Here is a 15,962-nt window from a genome sequence, read left to right as displayed (position 1 = left end):
GATCTGACACCGCCCTGGCGATTCACATAGGCCACTACCGATGTATTGTCCGTGCGGACTAGAACATGGTGACCGTGGAGGAATGGGAGGAAGTGTTTGAGCGCTTTCTCGACCGCGAGCATCTCTAGACAGTTTATGTGTAGGAGATTCTCCTGGTCTGACCAGCGGCCATAGACCGGTCTGCCTTCGAAGAGCGCTCCCCAACCTAGGTTGGAAGCGTCTGTCGAGACAACTTTCCGGTGTGAAATCACTCCCATAGTCACTCCCGTGAGATACCATTCGGCTGCCAGCCAGGGCTGCAGGGCTGAAATGCAGCCCTGATTCACTCTGACTCGCAAGCCGCCGGCCGCCCAGGCTCGGTGGGGCACGCGCGCTTTCAGCCAGCGTTGAAGCGGGCGCATGCGCAGTAAGCCCAGCTGGAGCGCTGCTGCAGCTGAGGCCATATGCCCCAAGATACGCTGGAATGTCCTCAGCGGAACCCGGCTGCCTATTTGGAGGGATGCGGCGAGGAGGCGGATGCGGCGCGCGCGCTGCTCCGACAGTCTGGCCGTCATAGCCACCGAGTCCAGTTCTATTCCAAGAAAGGAAATTGACTGACGGGGCGATAGCGAGCTCTTGGTCCAGTTGACCGAGAGACCCAGCTCCTCCAAATGGCTGAGAAGCGCTGTTCTGTGAGACACAAGTTCCGTCTCTGACTGCGCTAGAATAAGCCAATCGTCCAGATAATTCAGTATTCGCATTCCCTGTTTTCTCAGGGGAGCGAGGGCCGTGTCCATGCATTTCGTAAATGTACGGGGTGCCAAAGACAGGCCGAAGGGCAGGACTGTGTACTGATATACTCGACCGTTGAAGGCGAATCTCAAGAATGGCCTGTGACGGGGAGTTATCTGGATCTGAAAGTATGCGTCTTTTAGATCGAGAGAGATAAACCAGTCTCCTGGGCGAATCTGCGCGAGGATTTTTCTGGTTGTGATCATTTTGAACGGCCGTCTCATGAGGGCTTTGTTCAGATGTCTCAGATCTAAAATAGGTCTTAACGCTCCGTCCTTCTTGGGTACGAGGAAGTAGCGGCTGTAAAAGCCCGACTCGCTCAGAGAAGGATGAACCTGTTCTATAGCCCCTTTGCGCAGCAGCTTCGCTATTTCTGCTTGAAGCAGGTGCGCAGCTTCTGAACTCACTCTCGTCTCCGTCTGTGCTGTAAAGCGCGGAGGGCGACGAGCGAATTGAAGCGAATAGCCGTGTTTTATAGTATTCAGCACCCATTCTGACGCGCCCTGAATCGCTTCCCATGCTTTCGCATGCATAGCTAGGGGTCGAATGGTCTCTGGGTTCAGATCGCCGCGCTGCGCGGGATGGGGAACCTGTATCAGAGAGGATGGAGCGGCGTGCGCGCCGCTGGTGCTCGAACACGGGGGCTGGTAAACAGTATTGGCCGACTGAACAGCATTCAGTAGCTCGGTCCCATCGGATGGAGCGTGATTTGCTGTCAAACATCCCAGGCGCGAGAGTGGCGTGGGGATTATAATGTCTAAAAGTGAGTGCGCGTGCTCGTGAGCGGGCGCAGAGTTTACACTTATGACATGGCCAGTGTTTGGGAGCTTTAGAGGGTCTGTGACCCAAGGTAACTGACTGGCAGAGCGAACAGCGGGTAGGTGTGAGCACAAGGCTGTGGGCACATTTTCTACACTTAATACTCGAGCGGCTTGCGTCCGCTTCATGAGAGAGCGCTCTGTGCGCGTTACCATGGGGACCCTGTTTGTGTGAAGCAGTGAGCACATGGGAGTGGGCACATTTTCTACACTTATAATACTCTCGGCCTGAGCCGTTGTTGCCCGGGGTAACCGAGTGACAGAGCGAGTTACGGGTAGATGTGAGCACAGAGTTGTGGGCACATTTACTACACTTAGTACTCGAGCGGTGTGTGACCGCTTTATGAGAGAGCGCTCTGAGCGCGTTACCATGGGGACCGTGTTTGTGTGAAGCAGTGAGCACGTGGGAGTGGGCACATTTTCTGCACTTACAACACCTTCGGCCGGAGCCGGAAAACCCGAATTTACACTCTTTCTGAGATTTATTTGGGCCGCCGTAAAAACGGCGTTTGTGTGCAGGCGAGCGAGTGGTATTACTGGCTCGTTGGCTGCGGTGTAAGCTGCTGCAGTAGCCTGTACTGAGGGGACTGACAGAGCTGGGCGTTTTGATGGCGGTCCGGCCGCAGCGGGACTCAGCCATCTTTTCCTCCCTGCGGGTGCTAGGAGGACTTCGCGGGCTCAGACTTCAGCGTTATCTTGGGACGCGGACCCCGGGGGGGCGGCGGTCTGTGACGGCTGGTTGAGCGCGACCTAGGGCGGCCGCCCTGGCGTCGCTGCGAAGCAGTTGGTGGCCGAGACGAGCGCTGTGTGGAGCTGCGCGCAGGAGGCTGAGCTTGAGAGCGGCCTGCGGCTGGGCTCGAGCGGCGGGGCAGGAAGAGATTCATAGCCTGCGACGCCTTCTGTACTTCAGAGAAGCGGTCCACAATCCCGCTGACCGCAGGGCCGAAGAGGCCAGTGGGCGAGAGCGGGGCGTTGAGGAAAACAGCGCGTTCTGACTCACTCATATCCGCCAGCGTCAACCATAAGTGTCTGTCGATGACGGTGAGCGTGGCCATGGATCTGCCGATGGCTTGTGCAGCGGTTTTGGTAGCGCGGAGCGAAAGGTCCGTCGCGCTGCGCAGATCTGTTAAGGCTGTGTGATCCGAGCCCTTCTCGTCCAATTCACGGAGGAGGTCGGCTTGCAGGATCTGGAGAACAGCCATCGAGTGCAGGGCGGAAGCAGCTTGGCCGGAGGCGGCGAATGCGCGGCCGGCGAGAGCTGATGTGGTCCTGCAGGCTTTGGACGGCAGGGCAGACTTTGAGCGCCATCTAGCAGACGGCGGGCAAAGGTGCGTTGCCACCGCTTCCTCAACGGAAGGGATGCCGGTATATCCTTTCTCGGCGGCCCCGTCCACCTGGGAGAGGGCCGAGGAGACAGATGAGCGGAGTCTAGCGGAGAAGGGCGCGTTCCACGACTTCGATAGCTCCGCATGGAGCTCGGGCAGGAAGGGTGCTGACCTAGAGGCTGGCGCTTGGCGGCGGCTAGGCAGAAAACACCCGTCGAGTCGGTTCGGCGCGGGCTCCTTGGGTGGGGACCAGTCCAATCCCAGTCGGTCGACCGCTTTGGTGAGGAGGCGGATAAGCTCCGCGTCAACACTGGAGCGGGACCTGCCAGACTCTGGAGTCGAGGAGGCGGAGCGGTGAGAGCCCGACCATTCCTCGCTGTCCGAAGCAAGCAGAGAGCAGCTGTCAGCGGCGTCATCTGCTTCATCCCCAAAGGCGACGGCAGTGCAGGCAGTGGCCGGCCGCTGCGCGTCGGTGAAGGGCGGGGGAGAAGGAGAGAGCGAGGCTCGCGGGAGGGGCTCCGGCGAGCGCTCAGCTATAACCACCGGCTCGGGAGGCCTTTGAGAGCGGCGTTTCTTCTTTCGCGGCCCTGAAGAGGCAGCCGGGGAAGGTGGAGGATCATCAAACATGGCGAGTCGAGCCCGCAGGGTCGACATCGGCAAGTCCTCACACTGTTCGCAGCCGCCCGTGGAGAGGGCGCGGGCTGCGTGGTCGAGGCCCAGGCAGAGAGCGCAGACCACGTGGCGGTCTCCGTCGCTGAGCGAGGCTCTGCACGAGCCACAGGATGAGCGAGGCATTTGCAACAACGCCTCGCGCTCTTTTAGATGCAAAGTGTGTCGCGGGGCGAACACACACACACATACAACACAGAGCAGTAAAGGATATATTCGCCGGATAGCGAAGCAGGCAGGGAAGGCTGAAGGCGGCGAAGGCGGCCGGCGTCCTCAGGCTGAGATCCTCGGCGTGCTGGTCGCTTGATTCAACGGCGGCTTCCTCGGAGAGCAGCGATGCGAAGAGCTTCGCTGAAAAGACAGAAATCAGAGAAGCAGCCTCCGAGCCCTGTTTATATACGCTAAGCCACACCCCCCTTTTCGCGGGCTGTGACGCAGTAAGCGCGCCAAGCGCGCTCATTGGTCGTGACGTCACGCCAAGGGCTCAGCGGTAGGCTGCTGCAGTTGCCGCAGGGCAGCCAATGGGCACGCTAGTAGCTCGCCCTAGGTCTGCAGGCTGCCGCACTGCGTTGACAAGATTATAAAAATTAAGGATAATTTTTGGCTTCAGTATCTCGAGAAAGAAAGGCTTTCCCGTAGCGTAGCAACTACGCAATACGAGAGAACCTCTCGTAAGAGAACGAAATGGCAGCCGCTTCAAGGCCGACTACCACACACAAAGCATTAAGGAATAGTTTCAAAATGAAAAATCTGTCATCATATACTCATCCTCAAGTTGTTTCAAACCTGTATGAATTTCTCTCTCCTGCTGAACACAAAGGAAGATATTTTGAAGAATGTTGGTAACCAAACAGTTGATGGACTTCCATATTATTTTTTTTCCTACTATGGAAGTCAGTGGAGTCCATCAACTGTCTGGTTGTCGACATTCTTCAAAATATCTTCCTTTGTGCTCAGCAGAAGAAAGAAATTCATACAGGTTTGAAACAACTTGAGGGTGAGTAAATGATGACAGGATTTTCATTTTGAAGTGAACTATTCCTTTAAATGTCCCAAGCCTGGTCCTCTCTCGCCTTCCATTGTCATCACTCCTCCTTTTATCCTTATGGAGCTCCTCCGTGGGACTCGAGGCTTCAAAATTAATAAAAGTTGTTTTCATTTGTGATGTTTACCATGATGAACAAAACAAGTAAGAATCATAATCTTTCGTTGGTCAGAGCTTATTTTCTGCAAAAATCCAATTGGGTTTTTGTTGAGGGAACCAGGCTGATGCCACTTCCAGGATGGCCTACTGGCCGTCATCACTGCAGCATATAAATACAGCACTGTCTATATTGGGCGATTCCATCAACTGGCCCAAACTTCTCACACTAGCCCCAGGTAATCCTACTGTTGAGCCCATGTTACGTATATAGAGCTTACAGTACATAAGGATCTTGTACAAACCAGCAATTTGTTGGTGCAGTCCAGTTGTGCAATTTCAGCAGGGGACAGGTCAAAGCGAGTGAGGCTCATACTCCTACAGATCTTATTACACAGGTGAGAGTGGAAGAAAAGAGCCATGCCACGCACACCTGAAACACACACACACAACATACATAAGACAACCATTACTAGTGATGCACAAAAACAAATTTTTCCCGAAAGCCAAAATATTTCAAATGCACAGATTAAAAAGGACGTTTTATATCAATTTTTAATAATACAAATTATGTTTCTACTCCAGTTCGTTGTTGAAAAAGAAATATTTATACGGTGGCTGTAATAAAAACTTGTTTTGATGAGAGATTTTTTCAAACATACATAACATAATGAAGTCACAGGTTAAGTAAAATTATAATGAATGTGAAATTTAGTGCATATATTTATTTAAATGCTCCTCTCTAGAGTTATTTTCAGAAAGCTGAGATGTTGTTCCATATCAAGGGCCCTATCATACATCCGGTGCAATGCAGCGCCAGGCACGACACTAGTAGTTTTACCTAGTTTCAGTCCGACACAGTTATCATTTTCACATCCTGCTCCACGTTGTTTAAATAGCAAATGCATTTGCGGCCATCTGTGCGTCCATGGGAGTGCTGGTCTGAAAACGAGGTGTGTGTTCAGGTGCATTGTTGGCGCATTGCTATTTTGAGGCAACTGAAATAGACTGCGCCACTGACTTTAGACCAGGTTTCAGTTGGTCAATGGCACAGTCTACAGGGTGGGCCATTTATATGGATACACCGTAATAACATGGGAATGGTTGGTGATATGTCCTAGATGAACAGTTTCCTGGAAAGTGGATTGGTCGTCGTGGGCCAGTTGAATGGCCCCCAAGGTCTCCCGATCTGACCCCCTTAGACTTTTATCTTTGGGGTCATCTGAAGGCAATTGTCTATGGTGTGAAGATACGAGATGTGCAGCACCTGAAACTACGGATACTGGATGCCTGTGCTGGCATTTCTCCTGTGGTGTTGCTATCAGTGTGTGAAGAGTGGGAGAACAGGGTTGCATTGACAATCCAACACAATGGGCAGCACATTGAACACATTTTATAAGTGGTCAGAAACTTGTAAATAACTCATGAACGAATAAAGTTACGTTGAAACCAAGCACACCATTGTTTTTCTTGTGATATTACCAATAAGTTTGATGTGTCACATGGCCCTCTTCCTATTGAAAAAACAAAAGTTGTATCCAAGATGGTCGACTTCTAAATGGCCACCATGGTCACCACCCATCTTGAGGAGTTTGCCCCCTCACATATACTAATGTGCCACAAACAGGACTTTAATATCACCAACCATTCCCATGTTATTACGGTGTATCCATATAAATGGCCCACCCTGTATTTCAGTTGCCTCAAAATAGCAATGTGCCAACAATGCGCCTGAACACACCTTGTTTTATTCGCAATATTTGTTTTATTAAAAGAGCGCGTTGGTAAAATGCGCCTATAGGCGGGTCAACAACGCACGTACACTTTGTCCTGTAGATGGTCTGCTCAGATCCGTTTCCTCGCTAGTGAAGTGTTCAGTTTTTCCGCTTGCAAATTCCGCCATGTAAATAGCGAATCCGCCATGGGGATCCGCAACTGGCTTTTAAAGGGAATGGGAGATGAGATTCTGATTGGATTATTGCACATTACGCCCAAAACACACCCATTACTCATTACAGTTTTTCTCGATTGCTTAAACACTATAACCAGGCTTTTGAAGTAAAATTTCAAAACCATAACGCCATTTATCAAAAAGCACACCCATTTCACTAAACTATAAACACTATTCCCTGTTTTGACACATGAGTCAGATTTGTTGAACTGTCACTGCAAAACTCTACACACAAATCCCTTCATTTCTCATTGCTTAGACCATGTTGTCATTTAGAAAGCACTAGCATTCAAAATTGTTCACTCAAGTCAGCACAGCTTCAGCTCAGTTAGCACACAATTACCCAGGTGGAAACACTAAGAGTCAAAATTTAACACACATCAATCAGATCCTTCAATAGATATAAAAGGGCCCAAATCAGTTTATTGCGTTTTGGAACAATGGATCCAGAAAGACATGAAGGAAGAGATCGAGGATAAGGAGGAGGAGGAGGAGGAGGAAGGGCAAGAAGACGAGCAGTCTCAGATGAAATTCAAGCCACTCTAGTTGCCCATGTCTTTATCAATGGTATGACTATGAGGGAGGCTGGGCTACGAGTAAGGCCAAATTTGAGTTGCTTCACCGTCGCCTCGAGAGCCTTCAGGGAGGTGTGGTGGCAAACAAAATTCTATCACTGAATAAGAGACAAACATTTCCAATAGTCTTTGATGAGGTGTATTTTCTTGCAAGAAAAGGCCAGCAGTCGTACAGTCAGACAGTGTGGCTGCAGAGTGTGACAGTGAAGGGAGGGCTTCCTTTCTCCTTTATAGTCTTGACTCCCAGAATGTTATCTTTCTAGGTATTTCAACCATATGTGGAACATTCTTAGACGTGTCCATCATATTGTATCCTTGAGTGGAGGCCCTCCTGTTACGTCCCAACACTCTTTACCATTCCAATACAATTCGAATTCCATATTAGAATATGGTTTGTGTGTGCTCTTTTACTGTCATATGTTGGTCACACACATCTTACTGTAAGTAAATATAAAAAAATTGTTTGAGGAGAGAGTAAAAAAAAAAAACAGGAAAAAAAAATGTTTTTGTGTGTGTGTGTTTTCTGTGTATGAATAAAACTGTGCCAATGTATCCACTGGTTGTGTCTTTTGTGTTCATCATGTGAAAAGGTTTGTGAGGGCGGGAACCACAAGCAACATAACTTACCAGTTTTGGAAATGTTGTTTTGAATTTATTGCACCAGTGTCTTAGACTATGTTGTAGTGTGTGTGATTTTGAGGGCTTGTGTGTCCTGTCTGAGGGCAAAGTTTGGTTTTTCAGCAAGAGTGAATGGTTTTGAGTGTAGAGCTTCATTTTGACCTGAAAATAGGATGTTTGGGGAATTGGGTGAGACGTTATGGATTTGTGTTTATAGTTTTGAGAATACGAGGCATAATTTCAAGAAATGTGTTTAAGCAATTGAGAAAAACTGTAAGAGAATAGGGACAACCCTTTTTGACCATGCGCCGAGCACACCGACCATTTTTCCCGTCGTTGAACTAGCAAAAGTGGATTCAGACTTACGCCGTGCGCTTTAGACCATGAGCTTCGATCGTTAAAATAGGGCCCCAAAAGTTATAAAGCTTGATGGTAGGTACACTACAAATAATGTTTTGTGTTTTGAAAACAGCATAGACTAAAACATCTCGGTTCATCAAAATGAAGATCGATTAAAAATGAAAAATGTATATTGTCCACACAGCTGACATAATTACCTGTTGTAGTTTATCCACATCGTGTGCATGAAAAAGACACTTGCAGTAAAAAAAAACGCATCATCGGAGTAGTACTAATTAAACTTCACTGTTTCAGTCAATGTTTCATGCATAACTGAAAATTAATTTCGGCCAAATATTTTCAGTTGCCAAAATTTCAGTGCATCACTAAAATGTTCCTCATGCTTAAAATACTTGTGCTTAAGACAAATCAAATTTATAAGAAGTTTTCAAGTTTATAAAGAGAAAAAATGCAGGATATTGATAAATACCCAGGTTGCCATCTCCAAAGTCAGTCCCCTTCTCAGTGTGGATCTGAGGATCTGTATAAAGGTCCCCAACACCCTGAATGTCCACCACTATCAGCTGGTGTCCAGAGCGCTCAAATGTGAAATGACTAAATGCCTAAAGCCACAAAAACATCATTGCCAATAAATAATCACACATCATTTCACTGGGACAACAGATTTAGATTTGATACATCCTTGACAACCTGGGGTGTAAGCCGTATGTTATCGTCCCTCACGAAACCAGAGTTGGAGTTGTACTTTGTGTACTTCCCCTCAATGTAGTGTTCCAGGTGAAACAAAGGGCTCCCAGGGCGACTAGTCATTTCCACAACACACATCTGCATGATGTCAACCTAATAATGATGGGATATGTTAAAGTAGTACATCATTTGTGTCTGATATGATTGTTCAAACCAGTTTTGAGTGGTAAAATCTAGTTTACATACAAACTGTGACAGTGTTTTATGAACATTAACAACATTCACCAGATAAGTACCTGTTTGGGAGGCCTGTGGCGATTGAACTCCTCGCCCCATAATTTAGCCTCCATTTGTAACTTCACATCCTCAAAGTAAACCTCTCTGTCCACAGTCTCCATGTAGCGCTTAGCCACGTAGTTTGAGGCTGATTTCCATTTGCTGCTGTGGGAAAAGTTTGATAACTTCTTCCTGTGAATGATAGAGAATAGAAAGCTACAGCTCAACAAAAATCCATTTTAAAACAAGAGATGAGAGTATCAAATTTAGGGCTGCCCCTGACTAAAGAATTTCCTAGTCAACTATTAGTCGTTCATTTAAGCCATTAGTCGATTAGTTGGGGGAGAAATACTAAACCATAATAATTAGTATTTAAAATATTAAATTAACCCCTGCTTTCACAGACAAGGTTTAAGCCTATGGTCCCAGACTAAAATGCATGTTTGAGCTGTTTTAAAAGTTTAAAAAAGTAAAACAAAAAAATGTTGGTTATGAAGGTTTGATTTATTTGATATAAAATGTGTATTTTATGAAACATGTTGAACTGTATAAAACTGCTATAAAATCATAAAACAAGTTGTTTTATTAAATCTAAACAAGTTGTGTTCCAAATTTAAGGCTGATATCTCAAAGAATGAGCTTTCAGTAAGATTTTGTTTGGGCGCAGTACCAAATTTTCCTCATTAGATGCCAGCAAAACTTTTTTTTTTTTTTTTAGTTTTTCTCTCTCAAACAGTGCTTCCCCAACCATTGTTTTGGGGGGCTAACCCTAACCTCCCCAATCCTTGGGGAAACACTGCTCAAATATTACAGGCACATTTTATTACACACATACAAACCACACTCTTGACATCCATACCAACACACCCACACAATTATCGCTGCATTATTTATTCAATTGGCTCTATTATATGCAGAAGCAGAAAACAGGAATAAAGCGAGTATTTGCTTTATAGGCTAAACCTGAAAAAATGGCACCATCTGGTAAAAAAAAATAGTAAAAGTTTGCCAACAGAATGAAAGCCTATTAACAAAGATTGCATCATTTTATAGTCAAATGGCCCTGGGATTAAAAATTGCAGTTTTAATGGGTTTCAATGGGGACATTTTTGTCCAAAAGGTCATGAGAGGAGCTATTTTGTGTACCTAGTGCAAAATTTATTTTTTTAAAGGAAATGGCGCATTTAAAATGTGTATTTAAAGAAAATACACACCTGCCAAAATTTATGCAGTTGACATTAACACAGGCAAAATGATCAAAAAAACAAAACTGAAAAAGACAAAAATGTCTATAAGGATGCACAAGGGTTAAATGTCCTGAAAGAACTAAGGCCTAATCCTAGCTTAATCTAAACCAGGATTAGACAGACGGACAAGTATAGCCTTAATTTTGAATGAAAACTCAGGTTTCAGTCATAACACAAACAAAACAAATAAACATTATATAAAAACTAATAAATAAAATACAGCAGCAAACTGAAACACTAGAACAATATGGACAATTAGCTCTACCTGATTCACCGTCGCTATTTTTTCCCTCTGATATCAGTCTCTTTGTTGGGGAGAAGTGAGCTCTGTGTTTAACATTTAGTTGATTATTAGGGGGCAGCCCTAATAAAATTATCACTTGAATGGAAGATAAATCAATAACAACGTGACATACTAAGGGATGTATTTTTTTGTACAGGATAACAAATAGAATCTTCATAGGCATTGGTCAATTATGACTAATTTGGCTTGACAAACAAAACTATTCTATACAATATTTTCCTAATCCTTTTAATATAGTAATGTTCAGTTTTTATGACAGCAATTACATGGAATATTCATACTTTTAAAAAATTGTAACTTATATTAACTGCAAAAAGGCTAAAAAGGTGAAAAAACCTGAAAAACTGAATAACACTTTCACTTCGATTCCAAAGTTTCATTAACAAACAGTAATATTTACCTAGGCTATGGTATATATATATTCAATATATATTTGCTTGACTCACGATCTGAAGCATTCTCTCATGGCTCCTCTTCCAAATGGCTGTAAAAGAAATATATCCCAATTAATCCAAGAGAATATATAATTAATCAGTATTAGCAACGTATTTACAGAAATGCAACTTCCAGCTCATACTGAAAACAAGTGTATGTTGGCACCAAAGTACCTGAGAGGAAATCTTGATAAATATGTCGTCTTTTGCCCATTCACCAGTAACTGCATTGTATCTAAAGAGCAAGAATACATGTTTACACCAATGTAAATCACTTTAAATGTAGCTTTCTATTCCCTTTCATTCTCAGGAAGAAGTTATCAAACTTTCACCCACAGCAGTGACTAGAAATCAGCCTCAAACTACGTGGCTGAGAGCTACAAGGAGATGTAAATGCATTTTACCATTAAAAAAAGTATCTTCTATATTATGAAAATAATATTTGTAAAATACACAAGTGATTTTTCTTCTTCTTTGGGACAGCAAGTGAAAGAGTCAATACAGCAAATACTACATGATGGGAACAGTCCTAAAGGCACACGCCTAATATTTACATAAGTGTGTGTTATTTTTTTCCATTGCCCAGAACACTGTGTACCATGTAGACCAACCCATCAAACACAGTTATTTAATGGCACACACAACCATTGGCAAGCAGTCAAGGGATATTTTTAGAAATGTGAAGTTACAAATGTTGTGAGACATCTGACATTGTGTGTCTCTTATTTAACATGCAATCACAAATTCTCTGAGATTGACTTGGACGTGTGCCAGGTGTCTGTGGTGTGGCACAGTGGTTAAAAACTCTCGTGGCCAGTGTTGCGGTGTCACTGATTAAAAGTAGAGACGTTACAAACTTTACATTTTTCAGTAGCATGAGAGTAGGTCAGGTGTTTCCAAAATAATTTGTGTATTTTCAGTCACCGTAATTGTTTATTAATTTATTCAAAAACCCTCATTTTTATTTGTATATCATATGAAGACTTCAGATGCAAAAACCTCTATGTACTTCTGACATTTTTTCATTTAAATTAGCTTTTTTTTTTTTTTTTTTTTTTTAAATCAGGCTCCTATGTCTATTCAGTAATTTTACTTTAATAGCAATGAAAAGGTTATTAGTCAGTTATTGAAATGCCTTAATTTCAAAAATGTCACTTTAGTTAATTTATTGGTATATAACAAATTTTATTGTCTTTTGCTGCAAAACCAGATAAGTTCATGTTTGCTCTTTTTGGAAAAACCTCTAAGTCCACCTCTTGGAACAACAAAACATGATAATCAGTTGTAAAATCACTAAAGATGCTACTCGTGAAATCCTGTCATTATTGCCACTGTAACGATTTTCTTTACATGCACGGCATTGTCATGACAAATCAGGTCCTTCTGTGAAATCGGGTCTCCATCAACTATCAATTAATGATACTACTAAGTACATATGTATAGCTTACTATATTATGCATAATAAAACAAACTGTACGTAATTTCTTTCACTTGATTAAACTGTTAATTAATACATTAATAATAATAGCCTATTAAGTGAATAATTGAACATTACATTGTTCTTTTTATAACTTAAATATTTTGACATTTTACACTTAATTGAACACACAATTACATTAAAGATGATTGTGAATACATGTGAATACATTTGTCAGTGCAACCGTGTGTTTAAGCTAAGCTATGAGGCTAATCTATATGTGTGCTATGCTAGTACATAAGATAACTAATACAGATACATTAAATGGTCATTATACCATAGTTAAACCAGCTTTCATTATCACATGTTTTTGTGGGAATTGTAAACAGGCTTTAAAGAGAGTACCTATTAAAAGTAATTTGAGCCAATGGGATCGCTTGGGGGTCCTAACAGAGACCCGATTTGAGGGAGGACCCAATTTGTCACCCTACCTGATTTTCCTGACGAACTGGTGTTTCTGAATGGCCTGAGGCTAGAATTTAGCAGATTGGAAAAGAAAGTATTTGATGAACATATACTATGTGCGGAGAAAATATGCTCAATATCATTACCTAATTTTTGACAGAGGTGGCGTTTAGCGGCTTTTGCATCTGATGTCTTCATATGTTTTTAGATGTGCTTGCTTGATGTTAAGCAAGTATGTTTGATCTTATAAGTGAATAATATCCTAAATTAAATCTGTTCATCATATAAAGCAATCGTGTCTCTTCAGAACACTTGGATTAAATCACTCCATTTATATAGAATATGGAATACTTTTACAATCTCCGTATGAACTTTTGAACCGTCAAAGTTTCGGTTGCATGGATTTTTAATGGATCAACAGAAATATCTTCATTCGTGTTTCAAAGTCTTATGGGTCTGGAATGTTTTAACCCTTTTAGTAGCTTCAGTGTAGATGATGTTTGTTGGTAGGTGGGAGTATAGCTGTAGTTGAACATCTTGTAGCTTGGCTGTCTACAGATTCCAACTACCTTCCCCAACTCTGCTCATGTGTTGCATTTTGATGGAGTCAACTCTTTGAGCTCTTTTGATGGATTCAACCCTTTGAGTAGGATAACCATCCAAAGGGACTCAAAATCACTCACCTGTATCGAGTACAGCGATCTGTCTCGATTTCCTCCAGATGGAACTCAGCCCAAGGATCTGGCATGGCTTTGGCTTTCTCAATAGCATGTTTCCAAGTAGCCTGAGTATGAGAAATTGAAGTTGTTTAAAAAACTCCTACAACTGTCTATATGGGTTGAAGAGTGAAGATGGAAGTGATCCACTCTATATATTATGGATGCGAGAAAAGAACAGGAGGAAAAGAGGTATGCTACAATAAAGGACATGCAAGAATAAAAGGACAAAGAAAGTTTGATCAGAGCTGGAAAGTTTTTAGTAGACTTAATGTAGGGGATCCTAATACCAGCCTAATAAAAATAAAGAAATACCATCAGCAAATAATTTTAATGACATCTTGCACCCTATAGGAATCAGAATTGGAACCAGAATCGTTACATATCTTGATTCCCGGAGTCACAGAGTCACTGTTCTGTGATCCCACAAAGAATTTGTCAGGAGTAGACACCAGGCTTGGTTATTTTATCAACTTTGTGCAGCAAATTCTGAATAACAACTGCAAGAGAGCTAGCATACTATACTATGCTGTAGTAAAAGTCTCAAGTTCAAATGTCATCAGTGAAGTAAACCTGCCCATATGCTAAAATAACCAGTAAACCTAGATCCTGTGGCCAACCAATTATTTATAGAAAGGTCAAAGTGAGACAGAGTTCAAATATATGTCAGACACTAGGAAAATGTGGGCACCTATTTACAGGGAACCCCTTAAGTATAGAAACGTTACCCATGTGTCACAAGACATCACGTAGACATCATCTCCTAAACAGTACAGGACCTTACATACTATATTGGAGTAGGAATTCAATAGTATCATGAACAAATAACTTAAATTAATTATATATTAGCATTGCTGGGCTTGTAGGTAATCAAAAATGAAAACACGTATGTTTAAATTAGGCAAGTATTTGTGTTTTTCATTGCAAAAGTCGGATATTTGAAGCATATTCAAATTCAAATAGTAAATAGCTAGGTTAAATGAGCACTAAAAAGTAACATCTCTGCTGTACATTATAATCAGATTTTATGCTTGTAAAACTCTATATTGGAGCTTTAGTTGTGCTTGAAGTCGTGATGAAATGAAAGTATCAACAGATCGTTTTTATTCTCTTACTGTGACGTACTTCCTAATGTAACAGATTGTCGAAAAAGAAAGTAGGGCTATGTATGTATCGTTTGTTGATTGATTTTGAGATATGGGTGTTGGACTCAAAAATGGAGGCAGATGTAAGAAGCAAATGTAGGAGTGAAAGGGAAAAAAGGCATTAGGATAAATATGGGAAAAGCACTGATTCCATGATAGGTGCCAGTCTAGATGGATTAATCAAATTGGGGAAAGACAGAAAATGTGAAGGGTAAAAATTGAAACAGTATTAAACATACCCGGCCTTTCTCAGTTAAAGATCCAAACTTGACATCATGCTCTTTGTCATTTTTGTTCTAAATTAAGAGGAATAGACAAACCCACTTGTTTAAACACACACAAAAAATATGAGTATAAATGCAACCTGACATATTTACAGAAAGATTTACAGTACATGAGGTTAAGGAAGTGCGCTCGAGAGCTCAAGCTCCATATATGGAAGTGAGTGTGTCACAGAGAAGGAGGAAAACTGTTTTTGCATACTGTACATTAGTTTATTACTACTTCTGGTAACAGCACAATCTTTTTCTGTGGTTATGAAAAAATTTTGGTTCACTTGCTCTCTGTGGTACAGGCAATCTTGTTTACCATTATAGAGAGGTCATTGTCTAAGTGGACATGAACAATCTAAGAACGTTCTTGGATGACCTCCAAAAGGCCAGTATGAAATGGATAGTTCAAGTTCTGGGTAGTGATTGGTCAATACAGCATTACAGTCGTGCTAAAATACACAATGTAGTAACAGTGGCTATGATATCATTACTGTGTACATTACTGCACAGGACCCGCTGAAATAGTATATGAAACAGCATGCATTGTGCAATAGTGAATGTTTCAAACATAAGTATGCAACATTGTTGTCACATGACCGTATTATTTACTAACATGCAATTCAGAAATCAAAACAGGTTTATGTATTATATTATAAATGTTCTAATTTGATCTATGATCTAATTTGGTGTCAAACTACTAGTGGGATACAGTACTTGCTGTAAACTGCACGTTTTTGCAAAAATATAGAAAGTCATGCAGGTATCATGTAC

The 15,962-nt window shown here is 42.7% G+C and overlaps 1 protein-coding gene across 4 annotated transcripts in view; it reads right to left on the bottom strand.

The window, feature by feature from the left end:
• Positions 1-15,962, bottom strand: part of eef2k (eukaryotic elongation factor 2 kinase) — a 28,859-nt gene that overhangs the window by 11,575 nt on the left and 1,322 nt on the right. For 2 of the 4 annotated variants that reach the window (XM_079851330.1, XM_079851332.1), the window contains exons 3-10: positions 15,159-15,215; positions 13,742-13,842; positions 11,351-11,411; positions 11,189-11,226; positions 9,212-9,383; positions 8,919-9,068; positions 8,698-8,830; positions 5,030-5,157 (exon numbers count right to left, since the gene is read on the bottom strand). In XM_079851330.1, the coding sequence (XP_079707456.1) occupies positions 5,030-5,157; positions 8,698-8,830; positions 8,919-9,068; positions 9,212-9,383; positions 11,189-11,226; positions 11,351-11,411; positions 13,742-13,842; positions 15,159-15,215 (840 nt within the window). The remainder of the gene's footprint in view (positions 1-5,029; positions 5,158-8,697; positions 8,831-8,918; positions 9,069-9,211; positions 9,384-11,188; positions 11,227-11,350; positions 11,412-13,741; positions 13,843-15,158; positions 15,216-15,962) is intronic. The other 2 variants (XM_079851331.1, XM_079851333.1) reach the window with 1 other exon arrangement.

Source organism: Squalius cephalus, assembly GCF_949319135.1.
Source record: "Squalius cephalus genome assembly, chromosome: 19".
NCBI classification, from domain to species: domain Eukaryota; kingdom Metazoa; phylum Chordata; class Actinopteri; order Cypriniformes; family Leuciscidae; genus Squalius; species Squalius cephalus.
Note: the sequence above shows the minus strand (reverse complement) of the source record. Positions and strands in the feature narration are given on the sequence as shown.